Source organism: Pristis pectinata, chromosome 6 (assembly GCF_009764475.1).
Source record: "Pristis pectinata isolate sPriPec2 chromosome 6, sPriPec2.1.pri, whole genome shotgun sequence".
Taxonomy (NCBI): domain Eukaryota; kingdom Metazoa; phylum Chordata; class Chondrichthyes; order Rhinopristiformes; family Pristidae; genus Pristis; species Pristis pectinata.
Genome location: NC_067410.1, coordinates 11,476,407 through 11,490,647, shown reverse-complemented (window position 1 = coordinate 11,490,647; position 14,241 = coordinate 11,476,407). Strand labels below are relative to the sequence as shown.

At 42.5% G+C, this 14,241-nt stretch overlaps 1 protein-coding gene across 1 annotated transcript in view; it reads left to right on the top strand.

The window, feature by feature from the left end:
• The window catches only part of mon1a (MON1 secretory trafficking family member A), a 29,306-nt gene extending 16,155 nt beyond the window's left edge, over window positions 1–13,151 (top strand). The window contains exons 5-6 of the mRNA XM_052018288.1: window positions 1,319–1,466; window positions 5,257–13,151. Of these exons, the coding sequence (XP_051874248.1) occupies window positions 1,319–1,466; window positions 5,257–5,397 (289 nt within the window). The 3' untranslated portion in view covers window positions 5,398–13,151. The remainder of the gene's footprint in view (window positions 1–1,318; window positions 1,467–5,256) is intronic.
• The last annotated feature ends 1,090 nt before the right edge of the window (window positions 13,152–14,241 follow it).

The following is a 14,241-nucleotide window of genomic DNA, read 5'->3' as shown; positions in this document are numbered from 1 at the left end:
TACTGTACTGATTCAACTCTGATTGGTAAAGTGAAAGGGTCCAGAATTGAGAAGAGTTTAGGTAGTCTCAGTCCAATTCTGAAATTCAGAGTTAACACAAACTTCCAAGTTGAAAACTGTCGTTGGATGCTACTCTGATTCAACATCACGATGCAGGAAAATACTAAGTTGTAGGACTGCTGTAGAAATGCACACCAGGAATACTCAGCCTCTGTGTGGAAAAACTTGCCCCTCTAGATCGCCTTTAGATTTCTCCCCTCTCACTTCAAACCTGTGCTCCGTAGTTCCAGTATTATGGAATCAGAATTATTTTGGCACAGAAGGAAGCCATTCTGTCCCTAACTAGCAATCCTGTTCCATTTTCGTGCTCTTTCCTCACAGCCCTGCAAATTATTCTCAAGTACCTAGGCAGTTTTCTTTTGACAGTACTGATTGAGCCTGTCTCCATTGCTCCTCCTCGCCTTTAATTCTAAAATCTGTGTTCCATGGTGTGTGTACCAACCTCTAATGAGGAACACTTCCTCTGTTTATTCTAGTCAAACCAGTAACAGTTTTGTAGACCAATCAAACCTCCTTTGAACCGTACAAAAGCAAAATACTGTAGATGCTGGAAATCTGAAATAAAAACAGACTATGTGGGGAAAACCTGAGCAACTTTTTGACTTGAAGCATAAAGTCTGTTTCTCCCTCTACAGATGCTGACAGATCTGCTGAGTGTTTCCAGCATTTTCCAAGCCCTCCCTTAACTTTTTTTTTACTCCAAAGTCAGTCGAGTTTATTGCCATGTGCACAAGTACATGTATGCACAGGTGCAATGAAAAACTTACTTGCGGCAGCATCACAGGTGTATAGCATCATATAAGCAGCATTCACAAGAAAAAATAAATTAAACATAAATTATACACAATTTTTACAAGAAAGAACACAATTAAAAACAAAACACCACAGTCCATTTTAATGCTAAGTGATTAAAATCGTCAGTGTTGCGAAACTGCAGTGAACAATCTGCTTTTCTTCAGTCTAATCTTACAACTGAAAGACCTCATCCCTGTAGCCATTCCAGGAAACCTCTTTATGTATGTAATGAGAAGGGGAAAAAGTCTTTCAACATGTAGATTAAACAACCATTCCACATAAATGGACAATGCACAAGGTTGTCCAGTGAAGATATTTTACTGAAATTTGTCAGGCTCTTAAGTGAAAGAATTTTTCTTCAGCTTCAGACAAAGCAAGAGAAATCCCATTCTTTCCCCACCTGATATTAAAGTTTTGACGATTTTGCATTCAATAATGACACATGTTTTGTTTCCTCTTGTAGTCCTGAAGTAGAAGCTCCATACACAAGTAAGCAGCAGCGGGAGAGACTCCTGGAGCTGTATCAGTATTTGTACAGCCGCATTCACAACTCTGCGAGGCCTCTGAAGTACATCTATTATGCAGGAGAACGGGAGAACCTTCTGGCATGGGTAAGAAATGAAGCTGGGGCGATCTAGGATACATCGAACTCTCGGACAGAAGCAGGCTACTAGCATCAATGGTCCACAAGAGACTTATTCCTATCTTAATAAGACCACCCTTCTCTCACCATATACAGTGGCATGCAAAAGTTTGGGCACCCCGGTCAAAATTTCTGTTACTGTGAATAGCTAAGCGAGTAAAAGATGACCTGATTTCCAAAAGGCATAAAGTTAAGGATAACACAATTCTTTAATATTTTAAGCAAGATTACTTTTTTATTTCCATCTTTTATTGTTTCAAGATAACAAAGAAGGAAAAGGGCCCGAAGCAAAAGTTTGGGCACCCTGCATGGTCAGTACTTAGGAAAACCCCCTTTGGCAAGTATCACAGCTTGTAAATGCTTTCTGTAGCCAGCTAAGAGTCTTTCAGTTCTTGTTTGGGGGATTTTCGCACATTCTTCCTTGCAAAAGACTTCTAGTTCTGTGAGATTCGTGGGCCGTCTTTCATGCACTACTCTTTTGAGGTCTATCCACAGATTTTTGATGACTTTTAGGTCGTGGGACTGTGAAGGCCATGGCAAAACCTTCAGCTTGAAATTCTGCACCCTTTTTTCTCCAAACTTTCCTGCGTCCTCACCACAAAATTCAGTGTCAGAAGTTTGCAAAGGAACATCTAAAGAAGCCTTATGCATTTTAGAAACAAGTCCTGTGGACTGATGAAGTTAAAATAGAACTTTTTGGCTGCAATGAGCAAAGGTATGTTTGGAGAAAAAATGGTGCAGAATTTCATGAAAAGAACACCTCTCCAACTGTTAAGTACGGGGGTGGATCAATCATGCTTTGGGTTTGTGTTGCAGTCAGTGGCATGGGGAACATTTCACTAATAGAGGGAAGAATGAATTCAATTAAATACCAGCAAATTCTGGAAGCAAACATCACACCGTCTGTAAAAAAAAAACAAAAGCTTAAGATGAAAAGAGGATGGCTTCTACAACAGGATAACAATCCTAAACACACCTCAAAATCCACAATGGACTATCTCAAGAGGCACAAGCTGAAGGTTTTTCCATGGCCCTCACCGTCCCCTGGCCTAAACATCGTCGGAAATCTGTGGATAGACCTCAAGAGCAGTGCATGCAAGACGGCCCAAGAATCTCACAGAACTAGAAGCCTTTTGCAAGGAAGAATGTGCAAAAATCCCCCAAACAAGAACTGAAAGACTCTTAGCTGGCTACAGAAAGCATTTACAAGCTGTGATACTTGCCAAAGGGGGTATTCCTAAGTACTGACCATGCAGGGTGCCCAAACTTTTGCTTCGGGCCCTTTTCCTTTTTTGTTATTTTGAAACTGTAAAAGATGGAAATAAAAAAGTAATCTTGCTTAAAATATTAAAGAAATGTGTCATATTTAACTTTATGCCTTTTGGAAATCAGGTCATCTTTTACTTGCTTAGCTATTCACAGTAACAGAAATTTTGACCGGGGTGCCCAAACTTTTGCATGCCACTGTATATTGAGTTCCTCCAGATACCCATTGGAATCTCCTGATTTTGCTAGATGACATATAACAAGTGCACAGTAATCCAAATAGTAATTAAATAAAATGATGGGCTGGGGACACAAGGGGAGCAACAGAACAGAGTGACAGGAAATTGGATGATATCAGTGTTCCCTGATCCAGGTTAAAGACCATTGAATGGGAGGCTAGTCCCAGGAACTCTTCTGATATTTCCAGATCTCTGGAATTATCAACACCATTTTCAAGAGGCCTAGATCCATAGCACATTAATAGGCTTTGCCATCAGCAGTACAACAATTTTTGCATTATTCCTTTGTTACCTGAATCTCTGACGGATGTGGTGTTTGGGGTCTTTACCATTGAACCTTCCATATTTTGGGTTCACTTCCTACAGAGCCATAAATAACAATTAGGCTCCAAGTCAGATGATGTGTGAGAATTCTGATGTGGTTAAGGGTGGGGTTAAGGTAGAATTTTGAAGTAGTGAAGAAAGCCTGACTCCAAGCTTGGCTTGTGCTAAAGCTAGTGCATTGCCATTTGACAGGGCAACATTGAAAATAAGAATCCTAAAGCAAAATACTGCAGATGCTGGAAATCTGAAATAAAAACAGGAAATGCTGGTGGCACTTGGCTGGTAAGGTAACGTGTGTGGAGGGAGAAACAGAACATTTCACTTCATTGAGAGATGTTGGGATAAAAGCTCTTTGATCTTAATAGTCATCTCTGTTTCCTCCACCACAGATGTTGCTGGACCTATGCAGGGTTAGGTTTCAGTGTTTTCAGCATCTTTTTGTTTCATTAGCTAGGTGTTATGTACCAGCAACAACAGAAACACACTGAGTCATGTACAAGTGTTGAAAACTATTTTATTAATGACTACTTGTAATGATAATAAAAGTAAAAATGTTAGATATCAAACATAATCCCCAAAACTAAACTCAATATGTGTGTGTGGCAAATTCCTGAACTCCAAGTCCAGGAATAATTCTCAAAGTTCAGTTCAGTAAGTCATCAGGTGAAACGTGAGCAAAAGCCTTTTGCAAAACCACCGTTGACTGAAGAGAAAATATAGAGAGAGATTACGAAATCCACATGTTCCACGATGGAACCCAAACGACACCTCAATCACTGATGATCTCCATTGCTTTGTTCCGAAGTATCTGCCACCCCGAAGGCATTCGATACGTGGCCACCCACAGAAATACCTGTTTTCCAGCACAGGTCAATGACAAAGTGGACTCCACTTGTTTGCTCCAAAAATCCATACATGGATTGTAGTGACAGACACAGCTATTGTTCTTCATCTATTGATACGGAGACCAGTAGTGAGTCAGGCTCTCGCTCTCGACTCACTGAGCAAAACCATCAGCATGTTGTGATCTTGCTGTCATGATGACACCACACACATACTACTGCTGTACTGTCCATGTGCCTTAAAGGGACATTCACCAAATAGCAACCTGTCTCGTAACACAGGAAACAAGATCTGCTCTGCACCTAGCCAGGGCAATACTTGATTTCAGGAGGTAAGTGTGAAGGTGTTGACCCTAACTATCCTGCAGCAGTCCTAATATTACATTGATCTATTTTTCATATCGGAGCAGAGGCTCATTGGGGACTGAATCAAACCATCTCAGCGCCTGACTTGCAGTGTACCTTATCCAATTGCAGCTTGTATTTAATCGTCCTTCACTGTGACCTGAGCTTGTTTTGTCAGGGAGTTTAGCAGAGACTTTCCACTGTCTTCAACCTATGCTGCCTGTCAGTCTGGAAAGCTCAATGTCTGTGAATCTGTGGGAAAGATTTAAGTTTAAAGAGCTATGGCTCAAAATGAAGTTTATTGTCAAATGTACAAGTACATATGTACAGGTGCAATGAAAAACTTACTTGCAGCAGCATCACAGGCACATAACATTAGAGACTCAACATTCACAAGAAAAGCATAAATTATATACAATTATGCAAGAAAGAACAAAAATAAACAAAATCCATTGTAGTGCTAGGTGGTCATAGTGTTGCACTACTGAGGTAGTGATTAGAGTTGTGCAGGTTGGTTCAAGAACCTGATGGTTGAAGGGAAGTAGCTGTTCTTGAACCTGGTGGTGTGGGACTTCAGGCTTCTGTACCTCCTACCCGATGGAGAAGATACCTGGCCTTTATATACTGTTATTCAAAAACTCAAGGTGCATGAGGCCTCTGCTCAATATAAACAGGAACAATGAAATGGGCAGAAAATCTGTTTGTTTGTTTACTCCCACCTTGTGTTTCTCTCACTACGCAGGTTACGAATGGATTTGAACTCTACATGTGTTTTACTCCAATGGGAACCAAAGCAGCAGCAGTAAATGCTATCACCAAACTGATGAAGTGGATCAGGAAGGAAGAAGACAAGCTCTTCATCCTCAACCCAGTGACGTACTGATGCTGCCTTTAACAGTTTCCCTTGTTACCTCCAGAGAGAACAGAGATGGACTGACTACTGAGATTGTGTGGCAAGTGATTGAAAGCTTACAGACCATCAAGATGGTCATAACACCAAGGGTGAGAAACATAATGTTAACTCTTTGTAAAAACACTATTTCCATTTCAAACACTTTACTCCAACCTCTTTGGTTTTCCCACAAGTCTCTGTCTTATCCAGTGTTGAATTCTGGAGGTATGTTTGTATTGTAGGAGCAATAAATAAACCCATAGGATCCAATGCACTGAAAGAAAATGGTCACTGCTCGAAATTAGTGAGGGGTTCCCAGGATAGCGCGCCTCACCAATGGTGAAATATCTTGCATCAAACCTTAATTCATTATCCCGAATAGGAGTCCCCGAATTTTTGTTTTTAAACAAAATGTATAAAATATTGTTCAAGCATGAACCATGACCTGTCTTGCCTCTAATTAGAAGGTTGTGAGCTCAACTCCTTCAGACTCCTGAGCACAAAACTCTAGACTGACACTCCAGTCCAGCACCAAGGGAGTGCTGCAACCTCTCTCAGATGTTGAATAGCTCAAGGCCCTTGAGAGGAGTGAGAGTTATCCCCAGTGTCGTGTCCAATTTAACCCACACTCAGCATCGCAATATGACCAACGATCTAGTCATTGTCACATTGCTGTCCAAATTGGCTGCCATGTTTCCTACATGATAACAGTGACTACTTATAACAGAAGTATTTGAAAGCATTTTTATGGTGTCCTTAGATTGTCAGACATGCTCTAGAAAGTACTTTTTTTTGTTGTATAAACGGTCGTGCACTTTGATATGAATTTTGGAATCCTTTTGGTCTGTAATCTTCAGATACCAATGGAGAGACTTCAGCTCACATCATTGTTTCCCAGGCTGCTGCCCAGTTGGCCTGGAAACAATGAAATAAAATGGCTGCTGGGCTCTATCTCAGTGGAAATTAGGAATTGGAGGAGGACATTCAGCCCCATGAACCTGTGCTGTGAAAGTGCAGGGATTCGACTTTTAAGAGGAGGGTCTTGCTGCAAAGGTTCATTTGAAAGACAAACTGTGGGTTACGCTGAACAGGCTATCCCTGGGTAACAAATGGATTCCGTTTTTACAGATGTCCATAAGTGGATTTGTGCATAAGTCAGAAAATACACAAAAATCACTGTACGGTAACCATACCTCCACAGTATTGTGATGAATGGCATTAAAAGCACATAAGACTGGTAAGGAGGAGCAATTGCTGGAAGCCGAGAGAGAGAGAAAGAGAGGAAACTAGTTCTGCCGCTCGTAGGAACGAACGTGTATGTATGTATGTCGGAACTTTGAATTTAACAACATTACGGGAGTTCATTCGTATGTGGGGATGTCTATAAGTTGGGCATTCATAACCTGGGAATAGCTTGTATATGGGAACCTGAGCTTGGTCTTTGACGAGAGGCCTCTGGTGGAGGTAGACAGTCCGATAGTTAATAAACAGATTGGAGTGCCCCATTTTGGATTAATGGAAAAGCAGACCATCTGACCTGGGTTTGTGAATACTTTAGGTCTAATTTGCATCTGTAATCAGTGCAATAAGAGGGAAAGTTATCCCAGTGAGTAATGCAGCCCCAGGCCCCACCATTTTCCATTTCTGCAGCTCCTTTAACACGGTAAAGTGCTCTGAGGTGCCTCACAGGAGGGTTACCAAGATTTGGCAGGTGAGGAACAAGGGAAGGTTTGGATGAAGAAGTCGATTTTAAGGAGCATCTTAAAGGAGGTGAGGAAAGTGGACATGTTTAGGGAGCAAATTACAGAGCCTGGAGCTTTAGCTGTTGAAGACACAGCTACCAGTAGTAACACTTTTTAAATCAGGCTATACAAAAAACTGGAAATTGATTGCAGATATCCTGCAAAAGTTGTAGTCATGAACGTGGAAGGAATCGCGTCCATTGGTCTCTCCACTGAAGGACAGGATTGCATTTAGTTTTGTACCACGTCTGCTTAAGCTGAACCAGGGGTAACTTTATTTTTCCCCTCTGCTTTCCCTGAGGTAATTCCTACAGGCTGTCACCAATTGGTCCAGTACATTCCCTGTTCCTCTCCATCCCAGGGAAGGATTCCTTTGGCTTGACTGCTCATGCTCACATAGTCGCAGTATGAAATTCTCTAAGGAGCTTGGGTGCAATGTAGTTTTTATTTTCAAGTTAATTTCTCCTCTGATGGACTGGGCAAAGTAAGCTGATTGGAGCCAGGGAGTGCAGACGTTACAGTAGCCTGATTTAAAATCTGCAAGGAACCTGGCTTATACACCTTCAGAATATACACAACGAATGTGTGTGAGTGAAAGGGAGAGGGAAGGTGTGTCAGAAGAAGAGAGAGATGGAGTGTGTGTAAAACAAAAAGGAGAGAGAGAAAGTGTGCTGCAAGAGGGAGACCTGATGTCACATGGTCACTGGAATTGAGGCCACTCTCTCACTGTCTCTGTCCATACCTCTGCTTTTTGTTTTATCCAACCCCCCCCCCACCCCTTCAAGAATTTAATGTAGTTCCTTTTTGAATGTATTTCCTGCTCCCCCCTCCCCCAACCTACCACCAGCTCGGCAGTGCATGCCACACTCTAACCAGTTGCATTGTAAAAGAAGTTATTCATCTTGTCACTTTTCGCATTCAATCAGTAACGTGCCAGGGAAGGGGGAAGTAATGGATTTTCCAGTTCAAAGAGAACTTTACTGAACACGTCGTGGTCACAAAGCACAGAAACAGGCCCTTCAGCCCATCGTGTCCATGCCAACCATCAAGCATCTTTCTTTACTAATCCCATTTACTAGCGCTTGGTCCATCGCCTTTTACGCCCTGATGATTCGAGTGCTCATCCAGATGCTGTTGTGAGAGTACTTGCCTCCACCACATTCTTGGGCAGTGTTTTACACATTCTTACCGCTCTCTGGGAGGGGGAGAAAAAGAATCCTCAGATCCCCTCTAAACCTCTTGCTTCTCTCCTTAAACCTATGCCCTCTGATTTTAAATATTTGGGGAAATGTTTCTCACCATCCACCCTATCAACGCCTCTCATAATTTTGTACACCTCTATCAGGTCTCCCTCTGGCCACCTCTGCTCCAAGGAAAACAAATCCAGCTTCTCCAGTTTCTCCTCATAACAGAAGTGTTCCATCCCAGGCAACACCCCGGTAAATCTTGGCACCCTATCCAGTGCAGTCATGTCCTTAAACCTGTTCGGGGCATGACCAGGCATTGGGGGTGATGACCTGCCTTTCTCCCCTCATGTTTTCCTGGTCTTTAGAATTTCAGTGCCAATGTTTGAGGAATAGCCTGCACCAGGTGGCCCACCAGCTGAAAGCCTGGATGTCCTCTGCCAGTGTCAACAGCTCCATCAGTCAGCGATCAACCCACCACGCGCAACTTCAGCTATCTTTAATCTGTGTGCACTCTACTCTGAGTCCTGACAGCCAATGGACAGAGGATCCCATGCTGTGAAGCTTGATGTAAAAGACTGGAGGTAGCACAAGGCAATGGACTTAATGCAGATTTAATGGGATAGGTACAATGCGCAGCATGGACTTGATGGGCTGAAGGGCCTGTTTCTGCTGTATGACTACGGCACTCATTATCTGTATCCCTCCACCCCACTCCCTTGCCCCTTATGTCCTTCGCATTAGTCTTTTTCATGTGTATACAGTAAATACTTGGTAATTTAATATACACTGAGTATTATAACTTGACACAGTGTTTATAATGTTTGCAACAAACATCCAGTCTTCTATTCAGCTTAAGGCAGGGCAGAAGCAGGAGGTCTTAAAACACCGTACCTCATGTCACATGACAAGCGTGCAAGAGGAAGGAGCTGAACACTGGTTGTCAGTGAGAGCGCACACTGCCAAGGCTATTTGCATTTGGCTTCAAATTAGTGATATAACCCATTCCAAATAATCTACATGAATTGGTTTTGAGTGCAGCTCACAAGCAATAGACTCGTTGAGTCCCTGTAAGGGCGTTGTCTTGATTGCTCATTCGAGTCAAAGTCTAGGCAAAGGTCCCTTGGGGAATGCAGTTCACCCTATTAAACCAGAATCTCTAATGTTGTGTCACTGTACAGACATTCCAGCTACATGGAGTTATTGTTTGCTTAATATCTCGCCATACCAAATGGTACTTCTGGTCCTTAGTCTAAAGCTCATCCAATTCTCCAGTGTCATAGAGTCATACAGCATGGAAACAGGCCCTTCAGCCCAACTGGTCCATGCTGACCAAGATCCCATCTAAGCTAGTCCCACTTGCCTGCATTTGGCCCATATCCCTCTAAACCTTTCCTATCCATGTACCTGTCCAAGTACCTTTGAATGTTAATGTGCCTGCCTCAACCACTTCCTCTTCTTTCTTCATGAGTTACCACAGCTAGCCTTAATTTCACCTGTTTCTCTATTTGACATCAGTTGGAAAGAGAGCCGTTCATCCCTTCTACACCCAGAGAATTTGTGTATACGTGTAACTGTGTGCATGTGTGAGTAGTGTACATTCACACGCGTGTGTTTGTGTCCAAGACTGTTCCCAAGTTCTCCGATGTAAGATGTCAGACTGAACTCCTGTTCTGACCAAGGTGAGGGTCAACTGCAAATACTTGGCTTAGGCTTTTTAAATAGATTGCTGATCAACCTTGTTTTGGTTCTTCCTGTCCCACCCCGTTTGAGGAGCCATTTGGATCCAATTGACCTTTATTCCTATTTATCTTAGCACTGGTACAGTAGGGTTTATGGTGGAGTTGATAATCAGCTAGGCAGGTTAATCAAAAACTCCATATTGCATCTGAGAAACCATGTGGGAAAATCATCCCACACACATGTCCAGTGTTTGATCCCACAAAATTCCACTTTTCAGTCATTACTTGGGTGCCTTCACACTTTGACTACCATTGCTCCCAATTCTTTTAGTCATTCTTGACACATAAGCATTGTTGGATATATCGTCCATCCTTAACTGCCCCTGAACCAAGGTGGCTGTTGAGAATCATCCACATTGGTGTATCTGGAATCACACAGGTCAGACTGGGCAGGCACTGATTGATATCACTGAACCTGAGAAAAGTACTTCATTTAAAATCCCAGATTTATTTAACTACTTGAATTTAAATTCCCGCTGTCCTGGTGGGATTTGAACTCGTGCCTCTGATTCAGTGGTGCAGAACTCTGGCTGCTAGTCCAATACCTTACCCACTATACCATTGTGTCCCTTTGAAGGAGGTGGTCAGGAAGGCAGCAGCAGAGTTTCTTGGCACTGAAAATGGTCTGAGAATTCTTTATTGTTCACAGATATTTAGAGATCTTTGTCCTTTTGTGGTCGTATCTGACCTTGCCACTCAAAGGTTGAGGGGAAGGAGGTGGTTGATGGAGGAGGGGGTGGTTAGTTGATTGTAGGATTGGAAAGATATACAAACAACATGTTGTATCTTAAATCACAGGGATTTAAGGTCACTGAAGCTTGTAACAGGTTGCTGACTGGTAAAAGCTGCTCCTGGTGAGCTGCTGCAGTGGAGGGAGAGCAGGCATTGAGTAGATGATTGAAGGGTGGGGACTGAAGGTCTGGGGATACCACATGATGGAGTATGTCCTAATAATCTCAAAAGGAAAATTACTGGGTCTTAAATTTTATGATAGGGCAGAGCTAAATGTATATCACCCATTACACTTGCCACTCTGACCTGGTTCATTCTTTAAGTGGTGTTTTTTTTCAGGCAGAGTAGCTGTGAATGGAATTCACTGCCTGTGAGAATGGTGGAAACAGTCAGTGCCTTCAAAGGGGAACTGGATAAGCACTTGAGGCAGAACTTCCAGAACTGTGGTGGTGGAAGTGGGTGGGGGAGGGGGGTGGTGGTGGGGAAGAGCAGGGGAACGGAAATGAGTGGATTGCTCGTGGGATCTAGTGTCAGTACTCGGCTGCTTTTGTGCCTTAACGGTTCTGAGATTCTGTGCCCACCGATTGTGTGGCATTGGAAGTGGAAGCAAGCATCTGTCCTTTAAACCAAAGGCAAGCATTAAGGTAAAACTGAGTTTAAGGTGCCTCTCAGTATAGGAGCAGCTGCTTTGAGAGGGGGAAAGGTGCAGGAAGTGACAAATTGAGAGATCATATTTAAGAATTGACAAAATGCTCTTGAAGAGAAGGTTTTTCCTTCCGTACATTTTCTAAATGCCTTTGAGCTTTAAGCCAACAAGCATTGCTGGAAAATGTGGTTTCCAAACCATGGAGTTGGACTTGGTTCATGAGTTTAGGTTAATGAATTGCCAGAGTCAGACTTTGTTCATGAATTGTCCATCTGGCCTTTGGTTCATGGGTTGCTGGCCTGTGCCCTCTGTTAGAACAACTGTAACTGTTCGCTGTCACCTCACTAATGCAAAGTGGTCTGTTGTATCCTCTCGGGTACCTCCCATGACTACCAGAGGCACAACAGTGGTGTGTGAGCTATCCCGAGGGAAGTATGGGCTAGTTTAGAAAGAAAAAGTCACATCTCGGGTCGAAACCTTGTATCAGGGCTAAGAGTGGAGAGCCAGGATTGATGCAGGGTTCCGACCTGAGATATCGACAATTCCTTTCCCTCCACAGATGCTGCTCAACCCGCTGAGTTCCTCTAGCAGATTGTTTGCTGCTCCAGTTTAAAACAAAATCACCTGGCAAGGGTCAATCATCTTTTCCATTTTCCCATTGATGAGACAGCCATGAATTGCAGCCACAATAAGTTTGTACCACAGTTGAAGCCTTTACTTTCCAAAGATGCACCAGTTCTGACAAATGGGAACTTTAAGAAGGACTCTGTTCTCCCTACCCTCGCGTGGATTTCCCTTGAAGGGATTTATCCAGCAGTTAATGAGAGTCTTGGGATTCTTGTACTTCTTAACTGCATAATGGTTTCCTACAATTTCTTGCACTTGACTGGAGAGAAAATATTGCTCAAGCTTTGAGATGGTGGTGCTGAGTGCTGGGGGAGTTGTGCAGAATTAAGTTCTATAAACAATTGCCTACTGACTAATTCCAAAAGCGAGATAATTTCTCCAGAGAAATGCAGTGAGTGGAGGATGGATTTGATCTGTGTAGAATCAATCAGTTGCACACCGCCCTGTGACTATTAGATTTGATAGCCAGGGAATGATGCAATCACCTGAAATCACACTGGCTACAGTATTGTTGCAATGTACTGCCCAGTAAAGTCCTGCAGTACTGGCTGACCTGTGTCAGGAGACTGGTCATACCTCTCAGCTCTCTACCACACTTGATAAGGATAGTTGGCATTACAGTGGTAGTGTCATGGCAGCCTCACTTAAAGCTCAAAAACTTAAGCCTGGAGGATTTAATACTGACTGTAAAGATTTTTTTTGTTGACTGACAGGTTATTTAATCTTCAATTACAAATGTTTGAGGACTCAATTGATGCAAAACTAATCCGGGCAGGATGTATTATGGTGGAAGAAAATGGGACCAGAACCTAATTTGCTCATAGGCTATTAAAATACACTTGTTGTACAATTTTACTTGCCTTCTAATTAATACAGAGGCATACAATCACTGAATGGAATCCTAGTCTGCTACTGGAGTCAGAGTGGGATAATGCTCCCTCTAGTGGCAGAATGAAAAACCTGATGTTGAAAATCTCTGTAATTAAACAACATGGAAGTAAATTTACTATTTTCCTTGAATTTTCATAATTATTACTTTTCAATGGAAAATGTGAAAACAATTGTAATTCAAATAAAAATGATATACAATTAATTTTACTGTGAACTCTTTTGTAAATATTTTATAGTTCAACTTCAGTTGAGTTGCTTTGGGTACTGTGTACTTGTTTAAAAAAGAATTAGCAGCCCAATTGACTCAAGTCCTTTCTCGTGCAATAAAATGGGGGTTTCCGCGAAGGGTCGGCAACAAGGCTGACGTTATGAAGAGTATCCTGGTTTGGGGTGAGTGAGTGTGTAGTTACTGATCTCCATTACGGTGGTGGTAAGATTGCAGACACTAGCCACAACATTTGCAGAGAGGCAAGGTCATTCTGGGCTTCCTTCGTTGTCTTACAGGCAGTCAGGAATCGTACATGAGCTCTGGCCTCAAGCAAAATACCAGAAGGAAGATGCTGGTGGTGAAAATGTAGAGTTGGGGGCAGCAGGAGGGAAAGGAAGACAACTGGAAGAAAGGGGAAAATGAAATAGCATGGAAACAGGCCCTTTGACCCAACTTATCCATGCTGATCAAGATGCCCCATCCAAGCTATTTCCATTTTCCAGTGTTTGGCCCATAACCTTCCAAACCTTTCCAATCTATGTATCTGTCCAACTGTCTTTTAAAAGTTGTTATTGTACTTGCCTCAACCACTTCCCCTGGCAGCTCGTTGGTGCGGGGGAGCAGAAGTTACCCCTCGGGTCCCTTTCTAACTCTATCCCCTCTTCTTAAACCTGTGCCCTCTAGTTTTAGACTCCCCTACCCTGGGGACAAAGGACTGTGACCTTCCACCTTATCTACTCCCCTCATGATTTTCTATACCTTATATAAACAGGATCAACAATAAAGGTTCTCCGTCATTCTGATTAACTAACAAGGTTAAGAGTATAAATGGTTCATTAATAGTACATCATCCTGTCCAAAATGTTGAAAAGGTGAGTTTACAAAGTTGGAACCCAACAATTTGTGTAGATGAAAGGTGTTACTGAGGAGAGGGTTTTGCAAACTGGTTTGTTTGACGTGAATCAAATTTGGAGATACGAAAGCAAAATCCTGCAGGTGCTGGCAATACTCAGCAGGTCAGGAAACATCTGTGGAGAGTGGAATGGAGTTAAAGCTTCAAATT